Source organism: Callithrix jacchus, chromosome 7 (genome assembly GCF_049354715.1).
Source record: "Callithrix jacchus isolate 240 chromosome 7, calJac240_pri, whole genome shotgun sequence".
Lineage (NCBI taxonomy): Eukaryota > Metazoa > Chordata > Mammalia > Primates > Cebidae > Callithrix > Callithrix jacchus.
In genome coordinates this window covers 78997430-79015749 of record NC_133508.1, presented here as the reverse complement: position 1 = coordinate 79015749, position 18320 = coordinate 78997430, and the positions used below count along the sequence as shown (strand labels likewise).

The window sequence follows — 18320 nt, the reverse complement described above, 5'->3', positions numbered from 1 at the left end:
AAAGCAGCTTTGAACTCCTGAGCTCTAATGATTAGTTTCTTTTATAGATTCCTCTTTCTGTACCCATTCCCTAAAGCAGGAGTCCCCAACCCTAGCACCAGACCATGGTCTGTTATGAACCAGGCAGCAATCAGGTGAGCAGTGGGTAAGCAAGCATCACTGCCTGAGTATCACCTCCTGCCAGATCAGTGGTGGCATTAGATTCTCATAGGAGCTCAAACCCTATCATGAACTGCCCCCTCCTTATGACAATCTAACTAATGTGTGATGACCTGAGGAGGAACAGTTTCATCCTGAAACCATCCTCCCCCACCCCACCCCTGATCTGTGGAAAAACTGTCTTCTGTGAAACTGGTCCCTGGTGCCAAAAAGCCTGGGGACCACTGCCCTAAAGGATTCCCTCTTTTAAAAAAAAATTTGTGTTAAAATATACATAAAAGTTACCATTTTAACTATTTTAGGTGAACAGATCAGCCCTCTTTTCTTCTTACACAATCTCCCTGAGTACTCTCATCCATTCCTGGGACGTCACCTCACATAGTGAAGGTTTCTGACTACACTTCCCTAGTCTGCGCCTCTTTCAGAAGCTTTGATTTATCTGCTGCCTCCTAAATATTTTTACTTGCATGCACTACAGACACCTCAAACAGATCATGTCTCAAACTGAAATAATCTCTCCCCTACAATCCTTCACCCCCTACCCATCAATCATCTTCTCTCCTCCCACATTTCTAGTCTTAGTGAATGTTTGCTTTCACATCTGGTTGCTCAAATCAGAAACTCTTGATTCCTCTCCGTACTCTCATATAAAGTAATCATCATGTCCTATTATTTCTACAACCTTCACAATTCCTGAATCTGTTCACACATCTTCATTCTCACTGTAAGTTTAGACCACCATTGCTCACTGGGATTATTTTAAAGACCTGCCAGTACTGTCCTGGCTCTACTTTGCCCCTGTCCAATTCCTTATCAGGCCACCTCCCTGATTAAAGCCCTCCCATAACTTCCTGTTAACTCTCAGGATTAACCCTAATCTTCACATGCTGTATATAGTGCCCTCCTATCTTCCCAGGCTTATATTTCAACTGTAATTCTCTTAACATTCTACAAACTACTCAGAATACCACCTACAGGTCAGGGTGTGTCTCTCCCCTCTGGGGCTTTCTATATTCTGCTCTCTCTTTACATTAACCCCCTCCCACTATCTCCCTTCACTTAGCTAGATAACTTCAGCTTAGCTCTATGTTAGCTCTTTTAGGAAGCCTTCCTCAATGTCTAAACTGCCTTGGGAGCTCTCCTATATACTCCTGAACTGCTCTGCACTGGCCCTTATCATGGCACTTTTTACACTGCTCTGATATTGCCAGTTAACTTGTCCTCTGCCTCTGATGAACTGGCAATGCCTTGAGGGCAGGACTCACTTGCTTACTGCTGTAGCCCAGTGCCCAGCATGGTGCCTGGTGCACAGTGTGGAATGACTTACAGAGGGGAAGATGCCAAGGCATTTTCAGATAGAAAGGCCAGGATAAAGATTTCAGATAGAAAGGCCAACATGTTGAATCGACAGGCTCACATTCAAAAACAACAAAGATACTAGAAGGTTTCTAGGGAAAGAAAACAGAGATGCACGTGATTTGGGAAAATATGTTCCAACTATATTTCAAGCTGACTCACCATAGGAGAAGGTGTCTGGCATGGGGACTCCATGTCCAGCCAGTTCTTGGAATGTCCAGAATTTGTTGATGCAATTTAAGATGCTCTGTGGACGATTGACCAACCGGCAGCCCAGCTTCTCCAGGTGTCGCAGGACAGTGATGTCACTGTCTGACTGTACTGAGGGTGTGGGTACCCGCACAAGTACCACATCTGGGAAGGTGGTGAGGGCCTTCTGGTTTAGCTGGAGGCCTGTAATTCAAGGACAACAGTGAGTGCTGTGCCTGCTATCATTCAGTCCACCAGAAGAAATGGTTCCAACAAACTCTTCAAGACTGAACCTAGCAGGAACAGGGCCTCAAAAAATGGCCCCCTGGACATCCTGATGTAACAAGGAAACTCTACAGGCAACCCTATACGCCAAACAAATGGGGAGAACATGACCATGAGGAAACACAAAGGAATGAGCAGAAAGAAAGCAGCATAACCAGAATAATCTAAGTTAAAAGAATCCACTGGAGATATATTGTCACCTTCCTTCCCATAGGACAAGTATGACTCAAAGTGTAGTGGCTTGGGAGGCTGAAGGCTTAATGAAAAGGAAACAGTTTAGCCCACTTCAGGAATCCCTACCACTCTTGGCACATTATACAGCCTTTTTTCTTTTTTTTAATTTTTTTTTTTTTTGGGGGGACAGGGTCTTACTATGTCACCCAGGCCAGTGCAGTGTCATACTCTTGGCTCACAGCGACCTCTGCTTCCCAGGCTCAAGTAATTCTCCTACTTCTGACTCCTGAATAGCAGAACTACAAGCATGCACCACGACGCCTGGCTAATTTTTGTGTATTTTTGTAGAGATGGGGTTTCGCCATGTTGATCTCACACTCCTGAGCTCAAGCAGTCCACTTGCCTTAACCTTCCAAAGTGTTAGGATTACAGGTGTGAGCCACTGAGCCCAGCTATGCAACCATTTCAATGATTTTATCAATATAATGAATGCACAAATGTCAATGATAAGCGAAAAAACAGGATACAAAATTATAAGTAATGCATTATGATCTCAACTATCTAAAGAGATACAAGTTGGGAGCAGCTAGAAGGAAATATACCAATATTTTAACAGTGGGTAATGGAATTACAGGTAATTTCTTCCTTATATTTTATACTTATCTTTATTTTCCAAAATTTCTCTAAGTATTTACTATCTTTATTACAAAATGCTTTCTGAAAAATCAATCCACTAAAAATCAATTTTATTAAATATCAAAAACTAGAATGCATCCAAAGACAACCAATCCACTTCGCGAGAGGGCATGGTGCTGTATTCCACCCAGTTAAATGGGAATATTAGCTTGACGTGAAGACTCAGAAGAACAAGAGCACAGTCTTCAAGTTTCTGAAGGGCTTCAGTGCAGAAAAATTATTTGGCTTGTCTTCTATAACTCCAGGAGATAGATTTCCATAAGAGCTTTATTTTGTCTGTCTGTTTACTGATGTATCCTCAGTGCCTAGAATAGTGCCTGCTGCATGGTAGGCACTCAGTGTTTGTTGAATTGAGTAGAAGCTACAGGGAGATAGATTTAGGCTCAAGAAAATGGATACTTTTCCACTCCCTTAGGAGGTAAGGGCCAAGGTTCATTTACCACTCAAGGATGGTATAAGGGAGAATGCAAGGGTAAGAGGGGTTCACAGCAACTTGCTTGGTCCCTCCCAGTCCTGATATCCTATGGCTTGTATACTCTAAGTCATTGCCTAGGTCTCTATGGTACACCCAGAATCTGGTGATGGAATGATTCAGACAGGATATGGGATGAATAGGGCAATGAGAAGTTAGTTCAGGGAATTACTTGGTCTACCCTTAAAGTAGTCTCTAAATGAACCTTAAAGGAGTCTCTAAAATGCTCTAAATAATTTATTATTTTATTTTTTAGAGACAGGATTTCGCTGTCACCCAGGCTAGAGTATAGCGATGTGATCACAGCTCACCATAACCGCTAACTTCTAGGCTCAAGTGATCCTCCCACCTCAACCTTCCAAGTAGCTGGGACTACAAGTGTACACCACCATGCCTGGCCAATTAAAAAAAAAAAATTTTGTGGAGATGCAGTCTTGCTATGTTGCCCAGGCTGGTCTCAAACTCCTGGTCTCAAGTGATCCTCCTGCCTTGGCCTCCCAAAGTGCTGGGATTATAGGCACAAGCCATTATGTCCAGGCAAGAAAACATTTAAAACACAATTTACAGAGCCACCTTATAGGCTTTAACTTAAAGCATCTTCTATTTCACAAGTAATATACTGCATAACCACATAATTCTAGGGGGAAAAAGGGTGCTAATGAAGTTACAATTTCACCAGGTGATAAATAATACCAATACAAAAACTAGGCACAAAGATGAAAAACAGAACACCCACAAAACTACTATATGGCTCTGAGTTGCACAGTTTCCCTCAATCTAGGAGATATTTTACTGATTTAAAAGGCAAGGGGTAGGTACAATCATTACAATAAACTGTTTTTGGTACTTCCACTGATCATGTGAATCCAAGGAACTGGAACTAATTCTCAGGGATGATTTATAAAGAGCATCCAGGTTATCTTCACTTTGCCATCAGAAAACAGTATCACTTATAGATGTTTTACTGTTCTTTGAAAAATGCCTTTGCCACTTATAACCCGTGGGGGAAATAATACGAAAGGTAAAAGTAAACCAGCCATGTGTAGTAGCCTCAAAAGTGGTTGGAGAAAAAAGAAAAATATTTAAGTTGCTTAAGATAGAACACCCAGGACAACATTACACAGTAAGATAATATATGTGGAAATGCTTTGAAAACTATAAAATTCTCTACATATGTAAGGCACTGCCATTACTACTATACAGACATTCTACTAAGCAAAGTAAGACAGTTTATGGAGATTTTTTACCACCTCACAAGAAAAATGGCTTTACAACAGAAATGTGACCTAAAGAAATGAGAAGCAGCAAAAACGTCTGGCTTTCAAATCCCAACATGAGACCACAGACAAACAGTTAAACTTCTAAATGGGAAGAAAATAATTCAATCATTTCTGGAAATACCAACCACAAGTGGACAGAGACAACTCAGCCTCAACAAGCAGATTCACATAGACCTAGGAAGTCTTACCAGGACTTCATCTCTCTTCTCCAAAGGTAAATCTTTGGGCCTGGCTCATTCCAATTGAAGCCTTTAATAAATGAAGAATGGAATGGGTTAAAGCATAGCCCAAAAGGCTCTACTAAGCAGTTAGATAGGTCAGGTGCATGCTGGCTGTCCAGCCCTGTGCAGAGGGGGACATGACAGGTTAAGGGATGCAGATACAAAACTAATTACAATCTCTGACCATTGACGTAGCTCTGACTTTTTTTTTTGAGACAGAGTTTCACTCATCGCTCAGGCTGGAGTGCAATGATACATTCTCAGCTTACTGCAACCTTCGCCTCTTGGGTTCAAGTGATTTTCCTACCTTAGCTTCCCAAGTAGCTGGGATTACAGGCGCCTGCCACCACTCCTGACTAGTTTAAATATATATATATATATATATATATTTTTTTTTTTTTTTTTAGTAGAGATGGGGTTTCACCTCTACTAAAAATGTTGGCCAGGCTGGTCTCGAACTCCTGACCTCAGGTGATCTGCCCGCCTCCCAAAGTGCTGGGATTACAGGCGCGAGCCACTCTCTAGCTCTGACATTCTTGCCATGGGCAACTTCACTTGCCCCTGCTCTTTCCCATTGCCACTGCCATTATTTTTCTAGAAGTAGTAGACGAGAAGCAGCTGCTCATAGTGGCTTCAGTGGGAGCAACATTTGTGCACAACCATCGCCAAGGACAACTTGGGTTTAAGGCTGGTCCTTGGCAAACCTATCTGTAAATTTTGAGACTTTTAACCACTTAAGTAATCTCCGCTCCCTCTCACCATTAGCATCTCCTCTCAGGAAAGGACCTAATAAACTTAATACAGGAGGAGCTTAATGTATCACCTTTCCCAGGATCCTTAACATTTCCACTGCAATCTACAGACCTCAAGTCAAGGGAATTAAGAGCTGATTCAACAGACCCTCAACAATGAGAGGCTCATGCCCTCCAAGAAGAGATTTCACGTGATTGAGTCCCCTGGTGCTCTTGGGGATCACCTTAATTTGGGGAGAGGGAGAGGCAGCTGAGTTATTTCTGGAATATTTTAGGGTCTCCCACACTCATGGGTTGGACTTAAGATTTATTATGTTTAGCCTCAAACCACTTTAAAAAAAAACTAAAATGACCACTCTATCCCCAAACAGGTCATTAGACCTCAAACAAGTTAGGACAGTGACCAATTGCCAACTCAGTCAAAACCAACTTTTTGAAACCAAAACAATATTTTCTCTATATTCTAAAAAGAATAATCTACTTTTGTGGGTAACTGTGTTCTGATTTCTTTTTGAATTCTCTATTTATATTTGGAAATATTTCAATGTATTAAAAACAGAGAAAACTGAGGTAACTTTTCCCAAAGAACATGGTCCATTTTTTCTAACCCATATGTTGGGTTAAATTCTACATAACTAGGCCGGGTGCGGTGGCTCTCACCTATAATCTCAGCACTTTGGGAGGCCAAGGCGGACGGATCACCTGAGGTCAGGAGTTGAGACCAGCCTGGCCAACATGGTGAAATCCTGTCTCCACTAAAAATATAAAAATTAGCCGGCTGTGGTGGTGCACCCGCCTGTAATCCCAGCTACTCGGAAGGCTGAAGCAAGGAGAACTGCTTGAACCCGGGAAGCGGAGGTTGCAGTGAGCTGAGATCACATCATTGCACTTCAGCCTGGGCGACAAGAGCGAAACTCTGTCTCAAAAAAAAAAAAAAAAAAAAAAAAACAACTACATAACTAGACTTCTGCATTTGTATGTGCAATAGTGAAGACATGACTTTATAATAAAGAGAAACAGCTTCAGAAACAACCACATCTTTACTGGAAAGCAGAGTTCTAAAACTTAACCATTCTCAGTCATCATACCAATAGAGGGAAGTAGAGGCATGGGTAATAAAAGGTGCCGCAGTTCAGATTTAAATTCGAACATAATTTTAACTGAGCATTTGTTGTGTTTTAGGTTATTTGGTAAGAACTTTCACATATTGTCTCGTTTAAATTAAAGGTGTCTTATAATACAGATCCTTGGAATAGATTTGACTATAAATGTCTTTGCATTTACACAAAGCCAATACATGAGTCATCACCCTCCAACATGTACACACGTCACTCCTGTATGTGTGCACACATGTGCCTCCTTGGAATCATGCAAGAAAGCTTTAACACTAAATGGATGCCTGGTATGCTAGAAAAAAACCTTCATGTACTAAGCAAGAAGAAAAAATAAGAAAATAGCAGGATACTGAAGCATGGAAGCAAACAAGGACCTCACTTATGGTAGCTTTTAGAACCATTTTATTTGAGCAGGATCATGTAACAGTGGCTGGCAGTGAAACTCTGAAAGTCACCAGAAAGGAATCAACTATATAAATAAAGTGGATAATCCACTTAGCACTTCAGATTATCTTGTGTCATGAGGAAGATGTGTCATCCAAACATGACTTGGCGCACCTCCATCAGTTTCCACCTTTCCTCTTCTTTCTTGCTATTCCACCCACAGCATTTTCTCATAAAATAGTTTTTATTCTTAACAAGTAGATTACGTACCCCTCCTCCTTCCCTTAGTTCTTTATGACAATGCTCAAAGAAATCTCACCTCCACCTCATTAAAACCCACAGACATTTATGTGGCCATTTCTCTTTCCACCAACTGTGATTTTGAGGTTACTTAATTCAATTCAACCTTTATTGAACTGTTTGGTATGAGTCAGACATACTATTAAGCAGGAACACAAAGTTGAACTAGGCAGTCTCTGCCTACCAGGAGATTATTGTCTCCTCACAAAGAAAGATAGAGACACAACTTAAATATTCATTCATGTTTTCACTCATAAAACACATTTACTATTCCACATATTCATTCAGTGAATATTTATTTAGCATCTACTTTGGGCCAAGCCCAGTGTTAGTTTGGTTTCCCTAGAAGCTCACTCTGAGACAAGAATTTAAGTGAAAGTATTCTATTTGGATAGTAATTTCAGGAAACGCTGGGAGGGGCATAGAGTAGGGAATGAGGCAAACAAAACATGCGTTATCAAGTGAGTTACCACCTCCCAGCAACCAGAGCTGAATCCTGCTGAAGAACTCTAGGAAATGGCTTACTCAGTACAAGCACTTCAGTTATTCCACCTGAGAGGCCAGGGAGTTGACAACTTCAAGTTTTTGTTTTTGTTTTGAGACAGGGTCCAGCTCTGTCTCCCATGCTGGAGTGCAATGGCATGATCTCAGCTCACTGCAACCTCTGCCTCCCGGGCTCAAGTGATCCTCCTGCCTCAGCTTCCTGAGTAGCTGGGATTACAGGCATGAGCGACTACACCCGGCTAATTTTTGTAGAGAGAGGTTTTCACATGTTGTCAAGGCTGGTGTCGAACTCCTGAGTGCAGATGATTTGCCTGCCTCAGCCTCCCGAAGTGCTGAAATTTAATAAACTCATAATGTCTACCTATCAGGGCGTTTGCCACCGTGCCTGGCCAATTTCAAGTGTTTATACATCAACCCAGTTTTTGGTTAAGCCTGCTCCAGGGGCATGGTGTTAATTTTCTGACCCTTCTGGCTTGCCATACATATGTGGGCAACATAGGATTCTGTACCAGACAAAGCCCTCTGACAGATGCAGGTGCTGGTAGTCAGAAGCCGGGCCCCAGTGCAATCAAATGGTAAAAGCCAAGAGACTGACAGGGAAGGAACAGGCACTGCCTCCTTAAGGGCTGGGCATGGGAGTTGAGAGGTGTGAGTAAAACAAACAACATCCCTGGAATTTAAGAAGACAGGCCACACACAGTTGTTATTCATGCTATTAATGTTGTGTGTAGAGCACCTGGGTCTTGTTGAGTAGGGGGAGGGAAAGGAGACTAATACAAAGTGCTAAGTGCTCCAACAGACCTACATCAGGGTGCAGGGAGAGGGAGTGAGCAGTTAGGATGATTATCTCTGCCTGGGGAGAGAGGAAAATTAAGGAAACTTTAAGAAAGGAAACATTGACTCCTAGTGCTGCTAAGCTCTAAAGAAATGTATAAAACTAATAAATTCACAATATCTACCTCTCAAACAAATCAATAGTAAGACATCGCATCTTATCGGCACTGAGTTCAAGAATGTCTCAGGGCTAAAGTCAGTCTGTGGAAAGGCCCTTCAAGAAGTCGAAACCACCTGAGACGAAAGGTAATTTGGCAAAGTGGATGCAGTATTGGCTTTCAAGTCAGAGATCTGATTTATTTCGCTGCTATCATTTAGCTTGGTAAGACACAAAAATCTCTTTGGGTCTGTTTCCTCTTCTGTAAAATGGAAGGGACCCAGAACTTGGCAAACCTTCCTCCCTCATCTCCCTCACCACCTCACAACATGATCTTTCTTCAGCCATGAAGACAAAGCTCAGCAAGTCCTTCTTCTCTGCTCATATCAGTCACCCAAGTCTCAGTCTCTGACGCCACATCACTTTCCTGGACTCTTGACCCCATATGGCTCTGACACTGCCTTTTCTAATTCCACCCTCCACCTCTTCCCATATCCACTCTGCCTGCTGAAACTCAATGGGCAGAAAATTCCCTTATCCTCAACCTTTTCGACATGCCTTCCTTTCACCTTCCGAGTCTAGCTGCATGCTGTCTCTCACCAATGACGCTGCTTCCCCAACAGCCCTCTAAGTTGTGGCTGTTTTCTGCCCCTCTCACCTCGGATTACTGGGCCTAGATGTCCCCCTTGCTCCTCACTGCAGTTTCCAGACCATTCTGCCTTCTCTCCCTAAAATATCCGGCCTGAATCTCATCAGGCCACACAACACATCTCCCTTGTGCAGGTTGTCAAGAGACCCCAGGTCACGTTCTCTGTCCTTGAAGCTTTAGCTCCTGACTTACTCCCACACGGTCATAAATATTGGTGATTTCCATGTCCCTATGAAGAATCCTTTCAATGCCAAGGACTCTCAATGTCTTGACCTCTTTTTCTCCAAGGATCTTGTCCACCATCCCACCTCAGCTACCACTCCTGGTTACATTCTAGACTTGACTTTGTGCAAACACCCTAATTCTAATCTCCAACCACTCCTCCTATCTTTCCAGCTTGCTTCCTCTAGTACCCCACATCCAGCTACCACTCATGGGTTCCCCCTTCTTTTCACTGTTCCTCCCTTCACATCCTCAAGCTTCCCTTCTTATCCTATTCAAACTCCACTGTCCACTATGATCACTTCCTACATTTATCCTCAAATCCTTGCACCCACTTATTGTTTAAACCACAACTCTGGTCAGACTAATCCAGCCCTCTACTTCGTGTGCCCTCCTTTGCAATGAAACATACCTAGAGAAAATACACGAAACTGCTGACTTGTCTTAAGGGCACCCTTAATGTTGTCTGACAACTGTTATATTTCCCTAGTCCCTTCACTCAACCTCAGCCCTATTTCACACTTTCTTCTACCTTCATTACTTCATCCCATCTTCTCATTCTATCTCAATGTGAAAAATTGAACCAATCAGAAAAGACCTTCTCTATAAGTTCCCACTATCACATCTACCCACCTGCCTGCACCTGTGACATATAGGCTACCTTCTCTGTTCTTACAATGGCTGAACTGTCCTTACTCCTACCTTAGACCAACCCCTCCAGATATGCAGGAGATCCCAGCCCTTCTCAGTTGCTCAAAGCACTGCTCCTGGCATTTGTCTGTCTCTCCTACATCACCAAGTTCTCCTGCTCTACTGGATCATTCAAAACAGCAAACAAACATACCATTATTTATCCCTTCTTTATGAAAAGCCTCTCAGCTGGGTATGGTGGTTCATGCCTGTAATCTCAGCACTTTGGGAGGCTGAGGCAGGCAAATCATTTGAGTTCAGGAGTTCGAGACCAGCTGGCTAGCATGGTAAAACTCCATCTCTACTAGAAATACAGAAATTAGCTGAGTGTGGTGGCATGTGCCTGTAGTCCCAGCTACTCACAAGGGTGAGGCAGGAGAATCCCTTGAACCTGGGAGACAGAGGTTGCAGTGAGCCAAAATCATACCACTGCACTCCAGCCTGGGTGACTGAGAGACTCCATCTCAAAAAAAAAAAAAAAAAAGCGTCTCAATCTCATCTCCCCTTTGGGATATCAACCTGTTTTTCACCTTCCCTTTATAACAAAACTCCTAGACTGTGTATATTCACTCTTTTCTACCACTTCCCTGAAACTGCTCTTATTAGGATTGCTCATGTTATGTGCATATTGCTAAATCAATTATCATTCCTCATCTGACTTGATCTACCAGAAACATTTTATTTTTTGAGATGGAGTCTCACTCTGTCACCCAGGCATGAGTGCAGTGGCGTGATCTCTGTTCAATGCAACCTTCACCTCCCAGGTTCTAAAGACTCTCCCACCTCAGCCTCCAGAGTAGCTAGGATTACAGGTGCATACCACCAAGTCTGGTTAATTTTTTTAATTTTTAGTAGAGACTAAAAATTTTAGGGATTTTACCATATAGGCCAGGCTGGTCTCGAGCTCCTGACTTCAAGTGATCTGCCTATCTTGGCCTCCCAAAGTGCTAGCATTACAGGTGAGAGTCACTGTGCCTGGCCTACCAGCAACATTTGACATGCATGATCTGATCACATCTTCCTTCTTGAATGACTTTCTCCACTTTGCTTAAAGGATATTCACGCTCCAGAATTTCATTTTTTCACTCAGGATTCTTTGCTATTTTCTCATAAGCACTCTGCCCACTAAGCAGTGGAGTTCAGTCTCTGAACCCTTCTTAATCTATAGTCACTCCTTGGATAGGAATGTAAAGGTGCTCCTACTTTGATATCTCCAGGCCAAGCCTTTCTCCCGAATCCCAATCTCTACCATAAACTGCTACCTGACATACCCCTTGGATGTTTAATGGGCAACTACACTGAGTTCTGATATCCATCACCTGCTCAAATTTATCCCTGTCTTCCTTTCCATATGAGCAAATGGCATATGTTATTCTTCCAGCTCCTCAGACCAAAAACTTTGGAGTCCTCCTTGACTAGCCTTTCCTGCACACCCGACATCTGATCCAGTAATCAAATCCTGACCACTTTGTCTTCAAAATATGCCTAAACCCAGTCACTTTTCACCTTCTCCCCCAAAATCATTCTAGCCCAACAATCTCTTCTCACCTGAATTGTAGCAATAACCTTCAAAGCAACCTCCCTATTTCTGCCTTTGGTCCCACCAGTCTGTTCTCAACATGGTAGCCAGAATGACTCCATGATCCATTAGGTAGATCACATCATTTTTCTGCTCAAAAGCTTTCAGTGGGCCAGACACAGTGGCTTATGCCTGTAATTCCAGCATTTTGGGAGGGCGAGATGGGCAAATCACTTGAGGCCAGCAGTTAGAGGCCAGCGTAGACAACATGGCAAAACCCTGTCTCTACTAAAAATACAAAAATTAGCTGGGTGTGTTGGCATGTACCTGTAATCCCAGCTACTAGGGAGGCTGAGGCAGGAGACTCACTTGAACCCAGGAGGCAGAGGTTGCAGTGAGCAAGATCACACCATTGCACTCCAGCCTGGGCAACAGTGTGAGACTCATCTCAAAAAAAAAAAAAAAAAAAAAAAAAAGCCTTCAGTGGATTCCTAGCTTATCCAGAGTGAAAGTGAAAGTCCCTCAGTGACCCACTATGTCCTATGTATCTGTTTCCTCCCCATTTGCATCTCTGACCTCCTCTCCTAATACTTACCCCTTGGCTCACTGCTCTGCCACGCTGGCCCCCTCAGTATTCCCTGTTGCCTAAACTACTCTACTTTCAGATACCTAAAAGGCTTGCCTCCTCACCTCCTTCAGGTCTTTACTTGGATTCATCTTCTGGGTGAGGACCACCCCAGCCACCCTGTCTAAAATTGCAATCCCTCTCTTACCTCCAGAAGCATTCTCTTTTCTTTGCTTTTTTTCTCCTTAGCTCTTTTCACCAATATACTATACTTTTTATTTACCTTATTTACATTCTATTTTCCCCATCTAGAATGTAATCTGCTAGAGAGGCACAGATTTCTGCCTACTTTATTCTGGTGCCTAGAACAGTACCTTATACACAGAAGGCCATCAACAGGTATCTGCTGACAGGATTAAAAAAGATGAATGAAATCATAACAATGAGGATGAAGCCTGCCTCTGTTTCTACTCTCCATGTTATCTCTACTGCCTAGCACAATGCCTGGCAGAGTGGACACTCAATAAATATTTGCTAAATGAAATAAATGAATGACTGTATAGGAATGTTGCAAAGATTAAGACACATAAAATATACTCAAGTATTAATAACAGTTACAGGGATGAAGAATCAGTATTCCTGTTAGTTCCTCAACACAAAGTAATCTATATTTATCACTTTCTCACAGTAGAATCTGGAGTTACATTTTTTTTAAATGGGGTCTTGCTCTGTTGCTCAGGCTGGAGAGCAGTGGCACTACCATGGGATCCTCCTGCCTCAGCCTCCCAAGTAGCTGGGACTACAGGTGCATTCCTCCATGCCTGGCTATTTTTTTATTTTTTGAGATGGAATCTCACTCTGTCACCCAGGCTGGAGGGCAGTGGCACAATCTCGGCTCACTGCAACCTCTGCCTCCCAGGTTCAAATGACTCTCCTGCCTCAGCCTCCCAAGTAGCTAGGATTACTGGTGCACACCACCACACCTGGCTAATAGTTGTATTTTTAAAAATAGAGACAGGGTTTCACCATGTTGGCCAGGCTGATCTCAAACTCCTGACCTCAAGTGATCTGACTGCCTCAGCCTCCCAAAGTGCTGGGTTTATAGGTGTGAGCCACCATGCCCAGCCTAATTCTTTATTTTTTAAAAATTGTATTTATTTTTTGAGACAGAGTCTCACTATTGCCCCGGCTGGAGTGTAGTAGCATGATCTCAGTTCACTGCAACCTCCACCTCCTGGGTTCAAGCAATTCTCTGCTTCAACCTTCCGAGTAGCTGGGATTACAGGCACCTGCCACCACATCCGGCTAATTTTTTCTGTTTGATTTTTTTTTAGTAGAGATGGGGTTTCACCATGTTGGCCAGGCTGGTCTTGAACTCCTGACCTCATGATCCACATGCCTTGGTCTCCCAAAGTGCTTGGATTACAGGCGTGAGGCACCACACCCAGCCAATTTTTTATTTTTATAGAGATGGGGTCTCTATAAAAAGTTTTCCAGAACATGTTGTATGTTTGTGTTAAAACAATATAAACCCAATTATAATCCAAAAACAATTATAACTTTTTCTCAACATAATGGGTAAAGTACCCAGGGAAGTGGCAGGAGTGAGGTGAAACTCACTCCATCTAACCTGGGAGGCAGAGGTTGTAATGAGCCAGGATCGCACCATTGCATTCCAGCCTAAGCAACAAGAGCCTCCCAAGGCACTAGGATTACTCCATTCAGAAACTTCCTTTACATTAACGTATTTCCTCCCTACTAGTGAGGGAAGTGTCAAGGAGGTATAGATGGGTAGAGATGACACAAACATCTCTGAGTGATGGCTATACTCCCTTCCACCAAGCAGGCCCAACAAATTTGGTAGAAGTGCTCTGGTAGCAGCAACAGGTGGTTCAGAAATCTAGGACTATGTAGGGGCCGGGCGCGGTGGCTCATGCCTATAACCCCAGCATTTTGGAAGGCCAAGGTGAGCAGATCACCTGAGGTCAGGAGTTCGAGACCAGCCTGGCCAACATGGTGAAATTCCATCTCTACTAAAAATACAAAAAATTAGCCAGGTGTGGTGACACATGCCAGTTACCCACCTACCCGGGAGGCTGAGGCAGGAGAATCACTTAACCTGGGAGGCAGATGTTACAGTAAGCTGAGATTATGCCACTTCACTCCAGCCTGGGTGACAGAATGAGACTCCATCTCAAAAGAAAAAAAAAAAGAAAATCTAGGAGTAAAGCTTTGAGATCCATGAAGAATCTCTTCTACTGGTTCTAACATAGTTAGAACTCTTCCTAACATAACTCCTTTTAGAAACATAAAAATCCATCCCAACCTCAGCCCTTGAGGTCAGCCTACAGATATAAAAGTGGACCCAAAGGGTAAAGCAGATCCATGCAGCACTCACGTCTGTTTGGAAATACATGGTAGGTGCTTCCATTCATTCCCTGACCTTTCTTTCCACAAGTGTTGCACAGTGGTATCATTTGGATTATGTCAGGCACAAGCCTTTAGTGGGAACTGACGTTAAAGATCAAGTTTTCTGCACAAAAGTTAGCATGGCACTCTATCCTGCCAGCGTCTCCTTGCACAGTGATGGGAATCCATTTATTCTCTGTGAGCCTTCTGCTGCCTTTTAGTGGTCTGAAGTAAGACCATTTCCTTATACCAATCTAGTCAGAATCCACCCCTTTCCAACACTTTTAATTCTGACTCACCTGATTAATACAAAGAACCAAGTAAAAGGATCCCAGAACACCTTGATTTAAAGAACCTGACCTAGAATTTGTGATTTAGCCACCAATGTTTTAGCTCTCAATGTAAGGGAAGGAATGCTGAATCATCCTGCTCCTAAGAGACAAACACTAACACAACCTCATTTCCAGGTCAGACTCATTTTATATGTCTTGGTGGGTATTTGTCCCTGAGTTTGTGACTATACTTGTTTCTTGAGCCAATTAATCAAACAGACCTGTGGGTGGGCAAAGAACTTAATTCTCCCTAGTGAATCTGTCCTCATTTACACATCTCCTCATGATCTCCCCGACACAGAAGCTCCTTAGCTCAATGCAGTGAAAGTCTCACATAGTTCAAATTAGCTTTTGAGAAACTTCATTTAGTCATCCAACAAACATTAACTGAATGCCTACTATGTACTAGTTATGAAGCATACATTTGAAGAATCCCAGTTCTTCAGGGGGAGGAGGGATATAAACTGTATAAATAGACAAATTATAACAAAATATGAAGAGTGCCATTTTAAAAGGAATTGACAAAGCTATCTTGAAGCAGATGAAAGAGAGGGACTACTTGGGGACGGAGTAAGGAGCTCAAGAAAGTCTTTATAGAGATGAGTGACCTATGCTGAATTTGAAGGATGAATAGAGGTTAACCATGTGGGAGGGAACAGTGGGCATCCAAGGCAGAGGGAATTTTAGTGCAAGGTCTGGAGTCACAGAGGGGCATAGTGAAATCAGTGTAAACTGCTGTAAGGGATAGAGTGGAAGAGAGGAGACGGATTTAGACCAGAATTATTGAGTATTGGTCCTAACTCCCAGCCAGTGCTATATTCCCATATATCCTTATTCGCATTTAAGAGCTAATAGGTAAAAAGAAGCTAAATCTATGCCCGGCACAGAGTAAGCACCATATATATATATATATATATACACACATACATATATTGCTATGACCCTTATTATTATGTACATTCTGATGTCACATCCATCACTTTATCCCTAGGGTTGAGAATATTTAGTACGTATTTGTTGAATAAATAAATAAACTTGCAGTTTCTGAAAAGGAAACAGAGGTGGATATGATTTTCATATAATGTTACACCCAGCAGAAAGTGAAGGGAGGCTGTTTTCTACAGGTTTGCTTCAGTCACCTAAAGATCATTTTCCTCTCCCCGCTGTTTCCCCACTCAGATTACTAGATTAAAAATAATAATCATGAAACCTTGCATTTGTATAGCATTTTCCATTTACATGCATAATCTTGTTTAAAATACAGTACCTGCAATCTTTAAATTCAAAACTTATCATCTCTTGTCTGAATCCTATTTCTAGATGAAACTGAAACACTAAGCCCTGGATTTGGGCTCCCACTAGCCTCCAGGAAAAAAAACTCAGGAATGAATTTAAGCAATTGGCAGAGGCACTGCCCATACCTCCTTCCCCAATCAACTCCATCATATTTCTACACTAACATAAAGAAGCAATAGAAAGGAGTGAAGGCACAAAGGCTTTGTAAAGGCGATACCTAAATTTCCTAAACTATAAAATTACATTACAAAGTCACTGTCTAGCCTCAATTTAATTCAATTCAGCTCAATTCCACATCTACTGAGAAAGGTACTATAGGCTACAGATGTCCTAAAGGAAGCTTATTCCATATCACTGAGCTAGAAATTAGGCAATCAGGTTTTTTAACTTTAGGTTTGCCGCTAACTACCTGGATGGCATCGAGGAAGTCACTTCACCTCTTTGAGCTTCAGGTTCTTCTTTGTCAAATAAAGGAATCAGAATGGATGATCTGAAAATCCTTCCCAGTTCTCATTCTGTAATTCTCAAATGGTAAATAATATCAGCATCATAACTACATATTTCTGTATTTCAAAGCAAGTGAATTCTGAGTTTTGTTTTTTTTTTTTTTTTTTCAGAGAAATACGTTGGCTCAGCAAATTGTCAAGGGTTTTCTATAGTTTGAACTGGGAAACTTAGATCATATCCTGATTCATTAAAAAATATGTATTGAGAGCCTACTGTGTAAGGCACTATTCTAGCCACTATTATAGCACTGAACAAAGCCAACAAGGTCATTTTCATGGGACTCACTTGTGCTTTAATTACTCTGCTTCCATAGCAAATCTTTTGACAGCTTTGGACAGCAGAATTGGTGATTAGTTTTGTTCTATGTACTGTGATTTGTGTGAGCTACCTCAGAATTAACAAAAATTAAAACTGCATCAAAAAAAATACCTGTCTTCAATTTCTTTGTCTACCAGGCAAATAGCTGTGTAGATTTTCTTGTAGTTAAAAAGAACAAACTCCTGGTTTGTAGATAGATTAAGGTATTTTCACACATGAATTCCATTAATATTTAAGACATTAAACAAAAGAGTCTGAATGTTTCCTATAGCACCAGCATTTAATTTTATCTTTTTCTAGGGCTGATTCTTTAAAATGGGGTTTCAGATACAGAGTATTTTCTTACTCTTACAGAATTTGTGATGGTTCTACCACAAAAACATGATGTGAAATTTGGTTACTGTATCTCAAAAAAGACATCTTTACAAGCTGTAAAATAAATAAGCTAAAAGCTCATCCTGGAAAGATGTACATGTTACTTAATCTAGGTCGGTAAAATACAACAGATTATACAATTTAAATATGATACTGAAGCACATAAATTTAAAGCTAGAGGAAACTTAACCTTAACCCTTAGTTTCCATAAATGATAATCCTGAGATTCAAAGACATAAATTGGCTCACCCAAAGCAAACCCAAGATACTTGTTAACCGCAAATAAGAATCGACATCTGCAGATTCCCTGTTTAGAAATCTAGTTCTACATGAACTGTGAGAGTTTTTTTTAGTAAATCTGAAAGACATTGGTTGTAGATTAAATGTAAGGTACCTAATATTTATGGTATATTTCTCCAACAGGATATACAATCTGATATTAAGTATAAGGGATTCGATAAACTTACGGATGAAAAATCTATAACAGATATATTCCACTCAGAAACAGGTCATATTCAAAATCTCACTTGTAAGTAGTCTTTCCGAATTTGGAATTCCTTTCCCTGCCAAAGCAAAGTAACAAATTACGAGCTTAGTTAACCAGAAATAATGGTTGAAAT

General features: G+C 41.7%; 1 protein-coding gene across 1 annotated transcript in view; it reads right to left on the bottom strand.

The window, feature by feature from the left end:
• Nucleotides 1-18320, bottom strand: part of RIMKLA (ribosomal modification protein rimK like family member A) — a 37451-nt gene that overhangs the window by 17934 nt on the left and 1197 nt on the right. Inside the window, exon 2 of the mRNA XM_002750693.5 lies at nucleotides 1678-1908. Coding sequence (XP_002750739.1) covers nucleotides 1678-1908 — 231 coding nt within the window. The remainder of the gene's footprint in view (nucleotides 1-1677; nucleotides 1909-18320) is intronic.